This window comes from Convolutriloba macropyga, chromosome 1 (assembly GCF_964194025.1).
Source record: "Convolutriloba macropyga chromosome 1, txConMacr16.3, whole genome shotgun sequence".
Taxonomy (NCBI): domain Eukaryota; kingdom Metazoa; phylum Xenacoelomorpha; order Acoela; family Convolutidae; genus Convolutriloba; species Convolutriloba macropyga.
Window position 1 is genome coordinate 26193894 of NC_134468.1, and position 14288 is coordinate 26208181.

Here is a 14288-nt window from a genome sequence, read left to right on the forward strand (position 1 = left end):
TAGAAGAACTGAACACTACAGATCACCTCAAGTTCACCTGGTAAGTGACGAAAATCATCGAAGAACATGGAAACGCACTTACTGACCTGAATTCAATCAAAAAGGACATGGAAAAGACTCTCGCCCTACAAAACTATGCATCAAATCAATCGGAATTATCAAGGCAGAAACGCATTGCTCCCCTCCTTTTAGCTGGTGGAGCCGATACAGTTCTTGGCGCTGGAGTTGGACTAGGCAGCAAGATCGGATGTGCTATCAAAGGAATTTTCAGTAGTTGTACAGAGTTTTCCAGGAATAAAAAAGAAAACATCCGAAAAGGCATTCAGAGCATCAGTGAAATTCAGGATGGGTTCCAAGAAATGACCACATTATCTAACAAAAAGTTTTTCTTGGTCGGAAAACAACTGAATTCATTGATTGCGGTGACAAAACGCCTAACAGAACTTCAAAAACTCAACACACAAAAAATTGAGGCAGAGTTCGATAGTATCAAAAAAAGAGATGAAGGGTCTAACAAGTTGCGTTCGACGTCTACAACTGCGAGGGAAGGAAAACCTACAGTTCAGTGAAATTCTTGCCTGGTTACTGATGTTACAAACAGAAATAAAGAACTTCAGGACAGCAACTTACAGATTCCGCTCAACTTTGTTGACGGCGTTTATGACAATGACTAATGAGTTTCTTCCTATCTTGCTTGTCCCACGTGAACACCTAGAGAAAGTCCTTGTCTCTGTTCAACGACCATTGGGAAACGACGACCAAATGTTGAGCTTGGCAATACCAATAAACAAAATTCTCACGTACTATGAGTCAAAATTGCTGCGTGAAGTCACACCCAATGATCTGGGACTAGTTTTCAAAATGGCAATACCACTAGCATCACGGGGAACCGTTCTCGAAGTTTACGAAGCAATCTTACTGCCTATGCCACAGTCAGAGTCCGACGACAATCTGGCCATGATTTAGCAGACAGAATCAAAATATATTGGGATTTTAAAAGACAAATCCAAAATAGCTCTACTTAATGATGAGGATCTAAATCATTGCATTGGATCGAGTTTTTATGCTATCTGTGATCAAGCGTTTCCCATGCTGAAAACAAGGTGCAGTTGTCTCGCAACAATATTTGTATATCATGACTCGAACACAGCTTTCAAATACTGCGACGTTGATTTTCAGCCTCTGCCAGTTCAAGAGAAGGCGATCAATATTGGGTATAGCCGATGGCTAATACTAGCAGCGTCCTCCAACTACCAACTCATTAAGTCGAACCACAGCGACTCGAACCCTCTCAACAGTATTATTTTTCAAGGTTGCAAGGCATGCATTATATCATTGAAATGTGGAGAACAATTTGAGGGACCAAACGTCTTGATGAGAAGCGACGCAAAATCTTGTGCGGAGATGCCTGCATTGCGAATTGATGTGAAGCTGCCCACAGCTATTGATCACTTATTCAAAGCGTTACCACCCCTGCGCAACTTAGTGGACTACGATAATTCAAAACCGGCTAAAGAGGAACTCGTCTCAAACTTTCGTTTAGAGGTGATGAAAAATTCCGACATGCCAAAAAATGATATTGAAGTGGAGCAGATTGCCCAACCTATCATAACAAAACTGCAACAACTTAAGCCAATTTACGAGCAGCAGTTCGCAAGCACGATAAACGGGCAAATGTCAGTGAAAATTGGGATAATCAGTTTTATACCGAACGTTCTCCTGCATACTGCAATATCTTATTGAGTTAAACTTCGAACAAACGTTCATAGAATGCATCCCTTCAGAGTTAAGGAAAATGGACGCAAGATTAGATCTCGACCTGTTGTTGCAGTCAGCGAAAGTTATTATGACTTTCTACGAGCGAACCCAGAGCATCCTCTTATGAGGAAAACTTGTGTTTTTCCAATCGATGGATCAGAGTATTCAGCTGCGCAAGCTTCTGCACCTGACTCGGTCGAACTGGAAAACGCAACTTCGTTCAAACAACTACGGAAGTATATTCAAAGACTCAAAGATTCCGAAAACGGAAGAAAAAGTCAGAATAAAAATAAAGAAGACCAATAGAAACTACAATAACTGCTACGCAAAAACAATTTTTCGAAGAGAAACAGAGAAATCAAATCATTTGACTTCCCATTCTCCTAGTTTATTGCTAATTGTGTGTTTCAAAGCAGATTTTGCTGTATTTCAATGCAGATTTTGCTGTATTCGGAATGATTACATATAACTACAGCCTCTCATTTTCACTTTAATTCTCATAGAACAATTGCAACCCCCTTTGAAATTTGGTAGTAGTTTGTGCTATTCAAGATTGAAAGTTTTTAAGTTTTGTAAACTGAAAAAAATAATGCTAAAGTGTAAAGAAAATAGCCTGAAAAGTTTGAAGTTTGGAAGTGTGAAGTGGTTGAAAAATGATCCAAAATTTAATCTAACAACGTATATTGAATGCACTTGAAATTTTCAATTCAGCGTTGAGACCAAAACAGAGCGGAAATTTTAATCTTATTCAATATAAAAGAATTACAAAACAACATCTGATACCGATGATACCAACTTTGTACGTGTGTGTTTAGATTTGCATCAGAGGTGCTCCTTTTCATTTAGAGTGGTAGTGTCACATATTGCATATATGAAAGTATTATACCAGAGGAGAGCCAATCCGCGCAGTGAATAATAGCGATTGTGAAAAATAAGAGCAGTGAAAAATAGTTGAGAATAGGAGACAGTTGAAAAAGGGGATTGAATTAAAAGATGCTTGAACACTCTGCTTTTACCCAAAACGCACCCATAGAAAGAAAGAGAAAAGGAATAGGTTTACTTTTAAAAACAACAGATATGACAGAGATCAATAACATCAGATTATTAGATCAGGATGATGATTCAGCTTTTAATGAAGACGAATAAAAAATTGCTCGTATATATACCCATTATTAATAACAAAAATCAAGATAAAAATCATCGCAGCACCATGATTTATAGTGAGAATCCTACAGCTGTCCAAAAATGGTTTGCTCGTGAAATTGAACCTATTTTTGGAGGTATCCTATCCGTAAAAGCGCTTAAGTCTAGGGATTCAAAAGTTTTTTTCTGGCCATTAGGTATAAAATAAAATTGGTTTTTTTGCAATATTTGCGTCGTCGAGGCTAGCTGCTGTTATCTATTGCGCAGCTTGAATTGTTTACTAAGAAGAATTCTTTGCGTTTTTGTCCAAAAATTGTTGGGCAATTGTCCATATCTTGCCAAGACATTGATCAATTATAAAAATCTACATGATTGTCAAGACCGCTAACGTTCTCTTCGATATATTTGAAGCGCAATAATTTGAGGCAATGAATAGAGACCAATTCCTATTTCCACCGCGGACCGTAACCGTACTGATTATATTGCAGTTATAGAACAAGGATGAAATTATAATTTGTCACTGTTCAGAGAATACGCAAGTGGTCAGAATGTACAGAAGAATTAAGAACTTTACTATGATATTTAACTTTTCATACATGCCATGATCAGAACTGTGGTCATAGTAAAAAAGAAGATAACAAAAAGACTATGGTTCAGAATTGAAATAAATTGACAGATAGGTCCCGGAACTGCGGAGACTTCCGCCTTGCTGCTCCTAATAAGGATACAGGAAACACACCAAAAACTGGTGCACGCTTATCTTGGAAATGCTTAAAAATCTGAGGAAGTTGTTTAACAATTAATTGTCCGATTTAAAAAATTGTATATCAACTTGCCTCATTTTCGAGTATTTATTATTCACAAGAAAATGAATAAAAGCCTAAACTATTGTTTCACTTCTATTGACAAAGTAGTTGTTGCAATCTTAATGAAATTTGTTAGCAATTAAACGTGCAAATTCAGAGTTGAAATTTTTAGATAGATCCTAAACATCTGAAACAGTAATTCCCACTGTCTCAATTTTCATACAAATTTTCAGATTTTTCTTCTTTTACATAGATTATTTATAAACGAATTGTTCCTCGTTTAATCAAAAACATTAAATCTTAAAAATATTATGGTTTATTTTCTTAACAGATCCTCTGTTATTTTATATCTAAATAATCAACTGCATTTCATTAACATTAGAAGCTCTGCTCTACACGTGTTTTTTCTCAGTGTACTCTAAACTTTTATTTATTGCTGACACGTTATTCAATTTTTTCTCATGGAATTTGGGGGGATACCGTCGTAAACATGCAAAACTTTTTATGAAGTTCAAACTCATGTACAAAACTGGTTTCTCAAACAGCCGGTATTCAACACCAAATTTCATTAGGTTTTTAAATACAAATTGTCATGACAATTGATTCAAATTCTTTACTCAACTTAACTTCGTTCATAGCTATAAATGGCGCGTGCCAAATTACACATGTGAGTAAAATTAAACATTTTATGCTCTTTCCTTTCAGTGAGAATCATAAATGAGAAACGTGACGTTTACCATTATTCTTTTTATATGGATGGCATCATGTGGTATCATGAACACTTCTGTGATATTGAAAATGGCGGTTTTCTTGAATAGACTCTAGAAAAGGCGTCCAAAAATTCTGTTCAAGTTGTCAAATTTGTGAAAAAGTTGCCAGATAATGAAGACTACTTGTGGAAGTGAACAAGAAGTTTTGAGCCTATAGAGTAAGGATTTTCTCTCAAAATATAAACCTCTACTTACGCTATTGCACAAACAGGAGCATTTTATTTTGGTTTTTAAAAAATTTTACTCACTTCAGCTGCTTAAGATTTTTGAGCTGCAAAGCTTGATTCGAGGCTTAAATGCAACAAAATTAACAAAAACTACATTTTCCTCCATTTTTGAAGTATCATCTGCCAAGGTTCTTTAGCATTCTACTCCGCATGTTGTTACTCTGTCAAAAATAGTCGGGAAAATGCAGACACTGCAGCTGCTCTGTCTAGAGCATATCAGTCAGTGCTTACAGTGGGTGTTTCTCTGAAGGAGTTTTCCCATAAAAGGCATTCTGGGAGAGGCTCATCCTGCTATCTTTATGCCAAATTCCACTCACTCTCAGATGAAAAAGTGAAAATTGGGTAGCAAACGCAACTGATTTTGAGACAAAAAGCCAGACCAAAATTATTCTCCTTCAAAACGGAGGGTCCGGTTTCTTTGAGGGTTAGCAGTTATTGAATGGATGAACGTGAACATAACCAGTTGGTCTCGTAAATAAGGACAAAACGTCAAACGGGTCAGGACAAAACGTCAAAAAAGAACAGGAAAAAACAACATAACCCAAAAAACTTCTCCAGGCTTTATTTTATAGCAATTAATCATGCAGTAAGTATATGTTCATCAATTTTTGGATTTGTTTCGACCTCCAGTGCAGGAAGCGAAATTCACACTTTCAATATCCGATAATGGCGAGATAAAGTTTGAGTACCCCCGAAAGTGGGCGGAGGCAAGCCAGAATAATAATTCAACCTCCACCCATCAATTTAAAACTACAACTTCTTTTGAATTGTCGTTTAACCAATTTTCAGTCAACAGAATTTAATACAATTTTTTAATGGTATAGAGAAAAGCTAGCGATGCTAATTGCGTTTGAAACGATGAACTTGCATCCCGTGAAAAGTTCCCTCAATTGCATCTTCTATTTCTGCCCCCCCCCCCCCCCCCAGCTTACTGGGCATAACTTTTACGCCCTCCAGGTGCACGTGCTATTTTCTACATAATAACCTGCTATATAACAACACAAATTTTAATTGGGGGCATAAAAACACTGTGCCGAACGGAATAGATCCCTCTATTTTGGATAGTTTGTTGTAGTTTGCGTTCATAATTTGGTCTCATTTTTCTTGCCATATATCTTGAGACCACTTTAAACTTTGATGTTTTCATACGCCTCCTTCAATATGAAAAGAGTAGCTTACTCATGTTACGGTGCCTTTTATGACCCACTTATCAGAAATTCCTTTGTTCTCTCAATAGATTGTACACGTGCCACTTTTCAAACAAAAGAAAGCTCAAGTAATTTTCTAAACGCAAGTTTTTAAATGGCAAATAGCAAATTTAAATTGATTTTTATACACGTTTTTGAGCATAAGTTTGTTTTTAGTTTTGCTCAACATGATAATATGCTAAAATGATTGAGGCCAAATCGCGGCTCAGCTCAAGAGCTCCAAATCAAACCGTGCTAAGAATCTGTTCTGTAGCTAATTATGGCAACTGCCAGCCATCAGCAAAATATTTGCGTTTGAGCTTGTTATTGATATAGCTTGGCAACAATCAACAATACCAATTACGTGTACCTTGTGAACGCTTTTTGTGGTGCTTAATTTTTATTTATTCAATTTTCTCTTCAACAATCAGTTGGTCTACTTTCTTTCTTCAGTTTCTCCGAACGAGACTTTTCTAATCTCAAAATGCGCGAGTGTATCTCAATTCATGTAGGTCAGGCCGGTGTTCAGATCGGAAACGCTTGCTGGGAGTTGTACTGCCTTGAGCACGGAATCCAGCCCGATGGTCAGATGCCAAGTGACAAGACCATCGGAGGTGGCGACGATTCCTTCAACACCTTCTTCAGCGAAACCGGCGCTGGCAAACACGTCCCCCGAGCTGTCTTCGTTGACTTGGAACCCACTGTCATTGATGAGGTCCGAACTGGCACATACCGACAACTGTTCCACCCCGAACAGCTCATCACTGGTAAAGAAGATGCCGCTAACAACTACGCCCGTGGTCACTACACCGTCGGAAAGGAGCTGATCGATATCGTCCTTGACCGAATCCGAAAACTTGCTGATCAGTGCACTGGTCTTCAGGGATTCCTGATCTTCCACTCCTTCGGTGGTGGCACTGGATCTGGATTCACCTCCCTGTTGATGGAGCGTCTGTCAGTTGACTACGGAAAGAAATCGAAGTTGGAGTTCGCCGTCTACCCTGCTCCCCAGATCGCCACCGCAGTGGTCGAGCCCTACAACTCTATCCTGACCACCCACACCACCCTTGAGCACTCCGACTGTGCCTTCATGGTCGACAATGAAGCCATCTATGACATCTGCCGAAGGAACTTGGACATCGAGCGACCCACCTACACCAACTTGAACAGGCTCATTGGTCAGATCGTCTCTTCGATCACCGCGTCTCTCCGATTCGACGGTGCTTTGAACGTTGACTTGACTGAGTTCCAGACCAACTTGGTGCCATACCCTCGAATCCACTTCCCTCTGGCAACTTACGCTCCTGTCATCTCGGCAGAGAAGGCATACCACGAGCAGTTGACTGTTGCCGAGATCACCAACGCCTGCTTCGAGCCAGCCAACCAGATGGTCAAATGCGACCCCCGACACGGAAAGTACATGGCGTGCTGCCTGCTGTACCGAGGAGACGTTGTCCCCAAGGATGTCAACGCGTCTATTGCCACCATCAAGACCAAGAGGACCATCCAGTTTGTCGACTGGTGTCCCACTGGCTTCAAGGTCGGAATCAACTACCAGCCCCCCACTGTTGTGCCCGGAGGTGACTTGGCCAAGGTGCAGAGGGCTGTGTGCATGTTGAGCAACACCACTGCCATCGCTGAGGCCTGGGCCCGACTTGACCACAAGTTCGATCTCATGTATGCCAAGCGAGCTTTCGTCCACTGGTACGTGGGAGAGGGTATGGAGGAGGGTGAGTTCTCCGAGGCCCGAGAGGACTTGGCTGCCCTTGAGAAGGACTACGAGGAGGTCGGTGTCGACTCAGTTGAGGGCGAAGGAGAAGAGGAAGGCGAGGAATATTAAACTTCAACTAATCAGAGTTGAACGTGAACTTGAAACCAAGCATGACACAAACTTTTGATTGAATTGAGAGTTCTAATGTTGCAATGCATTTTATTCTCTTTTGAATCAACAAATAAAACTTCTGCCACTATATTTTCAAACTTGTTTTCAACAAAAATTTTTTACCGCAAAAACGAGCATGATGCGGAGAAAATGTACAAGGAAGTCAAGTGACTTTTTTTCTCATGAGGTCAGGTTGAAATAGGCATAATTTAAAAATTGGCGCAATTATCTTTCAGTTATACATAAATACAATGTGTCGAAAAACTAGTTTTAAAAACCGTGAGATAATACATCTAGTGCATGGCTATTTATATCAATTTTATTGCATCTTAACTTTAAATTCAACAACTTCAACGGCTAAAAAATTCGCAACTCATTTCCCTATATCTGACTCGACGTGTGAGTGGTCTCACGTTGCATTCATTGGAGATAAAACTAAAAAGCATTTGTACTCGCAAATAATAAATTTTTTGTTAAATATATTCTAAACACGCGAAAACAAATACGTTTTGGGGGTTAACAACTTCTTGATTGTTTGAAAAAGAGCTCACATTTCGAAAAAAGCGACAGTGACTGAAGAGTTCTGCTTTGTACAACATACAGCTATTTTGCATGTCTACGAAAAACAAGAACAACCAAAAAAAAAAACAAAGAGCAGAAAAAGTATATAAAATCACAATCACAGTTGATACAATTCTAAAAGGCTCTATATCAAGGCTCAATTATTCAACAGAAAAATTATTATTATTTGAAAACAATTTTTTATAGCTCTCAAACTAGAAAAATGACGTAACTTTATATTTGAGTTTACGTTGGCATAAACAAATAAGTCAACACAATGAACTCAAAACAACATAAATTCACAAAACTGATTTGTCTTCAATGTCAGATTCTAGAGCAAAAGTTTAGAAGAGAGTAAAATCTAAAGTTGTGCAGAACTGTCAAGAAAAAACGCGTCCATTTTAGGCGAATCTTGAACTTTTGGCTATAACAATCATTAAGCTGGTTTCTAATAGGAAAGCATCAATTTTTCAACGATTGAATTCAAAATCTGGTCTTTTTAGTGGATTTTTGGTGAAAAGTTTCCATGAAATTGGAAAAATATAAAATGAGCATATGAAATTAAACCGACCACTTGATATTTCTAAGACTAACGAATAACACACGACTATTGGTCTATTCAATCCAAGATTCTATTTTTTCTGCCATAAAATGCTTTATTTCCTGAGCTAAAACACAAAACAGTTCACACAAATCCATCCTAACAGGCAGAAACTTGAGACGCTAACGCCAAATCAAGAAAGATACGAGATAATTTTACAAACATAGCTGAAGAATTCTATAAAATGTCTGCAATTGATTCGACCAAATGTCTGAGAAGAGGAATTAAAATAACTAGACCATTAGAACTAGAGTCTCTGGTTTTTATTAAAAATCAAGAGGCTTGAACATGTTAAAAAGTAATTTTTCTAAGGTGAAAAGAGACCTTGACATCCACTTGATTTGAAACAAGTAAGAAATAAAGTTAATTTTACTTATTATTTTAAAAAAGTAAGTGCAAGATATGATGAAAATTTTGTTTCACATGAACGAAAGAGCTCTATAAATGGAGTTCGTTTGAAATTCTATGTTTAGATCGAATTCAAAATCTCAACTATTAGAAAAAAAAACACGTGACTCGGTTTATGTATTTGAAATTAAAATTTTATCAAATGATTGCATAAATCATTCGATTGACTGGTTTAAATCAAAAACTATGTACAGTTGAAATAAATGCCGACGCAACAGAGTAACAAATGGGTCATTCACAAAAATTCAATTCAATTGATTAACGGTGCAACAGAAAACAATGAAGTCCCAGGAATAATCGATGGTAATGATGACATATAAAACATAGCCGCAAAAATCTAAAGTGATTCCAAACTACCTAATTCGCAGCCATTTAGTTAAGAAAAATACGTCAAAGGCCTCAATAACTGAAAACAAAAGCCAAAAGACAAAATGGAAGAATCTAAATCTGATATTTTTGAAAATTGTTGACGAGTTGCGACTTCGAAACACTCAACTTCAGGACTTCGTATGATAATGAGTTCCCTCAATCAGTGGCATACGCTATGGAAACACATTGGCAATGAGCGAGAACTTCAAAGAAACGAGAAAACAAGGACGAACGAGAAATAAATTATTTTTTACAATTTTCGCAAGGCACAAGGCCCATTTCTGACAAATTAATTCTTTTTTTTCAACAAAAATAACCTCTAATTGATACCAATGAAACCAAAATAATGCCAAAAACTCCCATAAATGATTTCACCAAAAAAGTTGACTAAAACTTTGAAAAAATCCAAAATTACAAAAAGGTGCAAAAAGAAATGTAGTTCGAAGTCATAATAAATGCTCAAAGTAATCAAAAATTTCACTGAAAATTACTGGTTTAGATGTGGTACGCGAAATATTTTTGCTCGCTCAAGAAAATTTTAGACGTTTTTCACTCTCGCACGACTAACTTAACGCAAAACCCCCTTGTTGTCTGTTTTTTTTACTTCTGTTCAGCAGATTGACCTAAACAATTAAAAACTGTACGACAACCTTAAGAATAGCCTATCGTTTCGCGGCTACTAAAAGATTTTTCTTAAAAAATTAGCACACTAACGAAAACAAATTTGTTGTTCCGACCAACTTTAGTTAGTGGGGGAGTAACTATATACTCAAATGGGTTTTTTTGGTCAGACATTTTTGGTCGATCAATATAATCATCCCTGAGAGTTGTGAGTGGTATCATTAGATAGCCCGTCCAGCAGAAAATATGGAATTGGAAAGATTTTTTTGATTTTCGAGTTTTAAAGGGAATTACCGAAGCTTAAACTTGTGTGAATAGCAGACCATATTACCTTGTTTTATTTCACATTTTCCGTATTTTCTTCCAATTTTTCGTTATTTTTGGCAAAATATGTCAAAACTATTTGGAGTAGTGTAAATAATTTTATGTCTAAGGATAGGTTAGGGTTGCTGAATAGTTCGATTTCCGTTTTTGACAAGAATCAATGCAAAAAATTAGTCAAAAATGGGAGCAAATACGTTTTTTTAGCCCAATTTCTTCAAATTTGCTGAAAGTGGACACCTTGATACTGCACTCATATTCTTTTTCAGCTCAAATGGAACTAGTGGTACACCTGCCAGTTTTAAGAGTCTTCTGGAATTATAATATTGCGAGTATTGGCAATCTTAAGCTCGATATATATACAAATTTCATTATTTTTTTTTTGATATACTGAGAAATTGTGTTTAAAACTCGATCTATTTCGCAGAACACTTGAAAAAATGATAGTTTTTTATGTAAATTACTGACAAGAATATCATTTCAGGACCCAATTTTCGACAGATCCCATTTAAGAAAAAAGAAATCAAATGATAGAGGCCCTATGATTTCAGAGTTAAGCTCGTGATTTTTATGGCTGACCAATTGTTTTCGTAAAATTTTATCGACTTATGTTTTACTTCATTTTTTATGCTTTTTGTAGGCCATTAACTTAGTCTCAACGATTAAAGATCCAATTGGTTTTTTTAAAAAGTAAACGGGAACCTAGACATAGTTTGCAGTTGTTATCTAATGTCTCTTATATGACAGTGAATTCATTTTTTTTCAGAAAATGTGGGTGAATTTTTATCACATTGACAAAGAAATGTTGACAGGTCCAAATGAAAGAGAGGATAGTTGGGGCAAAGAATGAACAAGCGCGGAGAAAAGGCTTGTCTGAGAATGTTAATTGTTTTTGTTGAATATTTTACGCTTTTTGGCAGCGACAATTCTCTCAGAAAAGTTAGGTGAAGTTTAAGACTTCGGTTTATAGCTATTTTTTTAATGACATTCAAGTTAAATTTTAGAAAGTCTCTTTAAAAATTATTTTTTCAACTGTCCCTTTTTTGATTTTATTTTTGTCATCAAGTTACCAACTTCACTAAAAAGAAGTCTCAACTACTTTTGTTCACTCAAAAATTTTCTTGGTTGGTTATATGCTTTGGTTGATGGGTTCGATCAGTTAGTTTCATTTAAAAACTTTTATAATTTTATATTGTTCGAGTTTTGTGTCTGTTTCTGATGTGGTGTCTACGTAGTACTTTCATAAGGAAGAACCGTTGACCTAAACAATTAAAAACTGTACGACAACCTTAAGAATAGCCTATCGTTTCGCGGCTACTAAAAGATTTTTCTTAAAAAATTAGCACACTAACGAAAACAATTTTGTTGTTCCGACCAACTTTAGTTAGTGGGGGAGTAACTATATACTCAAATGGGTTTTTTTGGTCAGACATTTTTGGTCGATCAATATAATCATCCCTGAGAGTTGTGAGTGGTATCATTAGATAGCCCGTCCAGCAGAAAATATGGAATTGGAAAGATTTTTTTGATTTTCGAGTTTTAAAGGGAATTACCGAAGCTTAAACTTGTGTGAATAGCAGACCATATTACCTTGTTTTATTTCACATTTTCCGTATTTTCTTCCAATTTTTCGTTATTTTTGGCAAAATATGTCAAAACTATTTGGAGTAGTGTAAATAATTTTATGTCTAAGGATAGGTTAGGGTTGCTGAATAGTTCGATTTCCGTTTTTGACAAGAATCAATGCAAAAAATTAGTCAAAAATGGGAGCAAATACGTTTTTTTAGCCCACTTTCTTCAAATTTGCTGAAAGTGGACACCTTGATACTGCACTCATATTCTTTTTCAGCTCAAATGGAACTAGTGGTACACTTGCCAGTTTTAAGAGTCTTCTGGAATTATAATATTGCGAGTATTGGCAATCTTAAGCTCGATATATATACAAATTTCATTATTTTTTTTGATACACTGAGAAATTGTGTTTAAAACTCGATCTATTTCGCAGAACACTTGAAAAAATGATAGTTTTTTATGTAAATTACTGACAAGAATATCATTTCAGGACCCAATTTTCGACAGATCCCATTTAAGAAAAAAGAAATCAAATGATAGAGGCCCTATGATTTCAGAGTTAAGCTCGTGATTTTTATGGCTGACCAATTGTTTTCGTAAAATTTTATCGACTTATGTTTTCCTTCATTTTTTATGCTTTTTGTAGGCCATTAACTTAGTCTCAACGATTAAAGATCCAATTGGTTTTTTTAAAAAGTAAACGGGAACCTAGACATAGTTTGCAGTTGTTATCTAATGTCTCTTATATGACAGTGAATTCATTTTTTTTCAGAAAATGTGGGTGAATTTTTATCACATTGACAAAGAAATGTTGACAGGTCCAAATTAAAGAGAGGATAGTTGGGGCAAAGAATGAACAAGCGCGGAGAAAAGGCTTGTCTGAGAATGTTAATTGTTTTTGTTGAATATTTTACGCTTTTTGGCAGCGACAATTCTCTCAGAAAAGTTAGGTGAAGTTTAAGACTTCGGTTTATAGCTATTTGTTTAATGACATTCAAGTTAAATTTTAGAAAGACTCTTTAAAAATTATTTTTTCAACTGTCCCTTTTTTGATTTTATTTTTGTCATCAAGTTACCAACTTCACTAAAAAGAAGTCTCAACTACTTTTGTTCACTCAAAAATTTTCTTGGTTGGTTATATGCTTTGGTTGATGGGTTCGATCAGTTAGTTTCATTTAAAAACTTTTATAATTTTATATTGTTCGAGTTTTGTGTCTGTTTCTGATGTGATGTCTACGTAGTACTTTCATAAGGAAGAGCCGTTGATGTTAAGATGAGAAGCAATAGAAGATTTACAGTTTTTGCAAATAACAACCCAAAATTATAGTGCCTTGAACACTGTGATGTCGTAAAATTGTTTGTGAATTTTGGGCTTCTGCCTGTATTTATTTCTATTGCAGTCTTGTAACTTAGTCTCAATAAAAACAGCGCATTTGGCTTCCTGAGGTGTTGCAACCTAATTAATCAAGTTTTAGATATCCTATGTCAGTTACGGCTTTTGAAAATATTTGCTTTCAAGCACATATTTGGATTTTTGAACTTCGCCATTTTTAAACACTTTTAAACACTTTTCTTCGGACGATTTGTAACTTAGTCTCTGTAATGACAGGTAAGGACGCGTGTCCAGTGCGCTATACTTTAATCTTTGTAACGGTTTTACTTTCAATCGTTTGTTTCTTGGCTTTGTTATTGCTCTTAATAAGAGATTTCATAAAATGTTTGAAATTATATATTTGTACACTTTAGAGGATTTTTGTTTTCTTTGTAAAAAAATTTATTGGTATATCCAATTGCCTTGAAATAATGTGCAATTTGAAAATTTTGAAGCTCTTAGTGACAAGTTTATGGTTTTAATTGCTCCACTGCAATTCCGGCGCAAAGTTTACATGAATTTTTTAATTTTGACGGTATTTGTATTTCTTTTTGTAATGGTATCACTTATACTGGATAATGCCAGGTCTCAATTGCTTTCTATGAAGAAATAAATAACATTTTAGCGTTTTAAGTTTTTATTTAATGATATTAATCACTTTGAAATAATGTTTTTAAAAATGGAAACGTA

The 14288-nt window shown here is 36.0% G+C and overlaps 2 protein-coding genes across 2 annotated transcripts in view; both read left to right on the plus strand.

Annotated features, from left to right (window-relative positions):
* The window catches only part of LOC142337224 (uncharacterized), a 644691-nt gene that overhangs the window by 18497 nt on the left and 611906 nt on the right, over window positions 1–14288 (plus strand). The gene's annotated exons all lie outside the window — the stretch shown is intronic.
* On the plus strand, window positions 6295–7861 carry LOC142337130 (tubulin alpha-1A chain). Its single transcript, XM_075386232.1, has one exon. The coding sequence runs from the start codon at window positions 6376–6378 to the stop codon at window positions 7729–7731; it is 1356 nt and encodes a 451-aa protein (XP_075242347.1). The 5' UTR covers window positions 6295–6375; the 3' UTR covers window positions 7732–7861.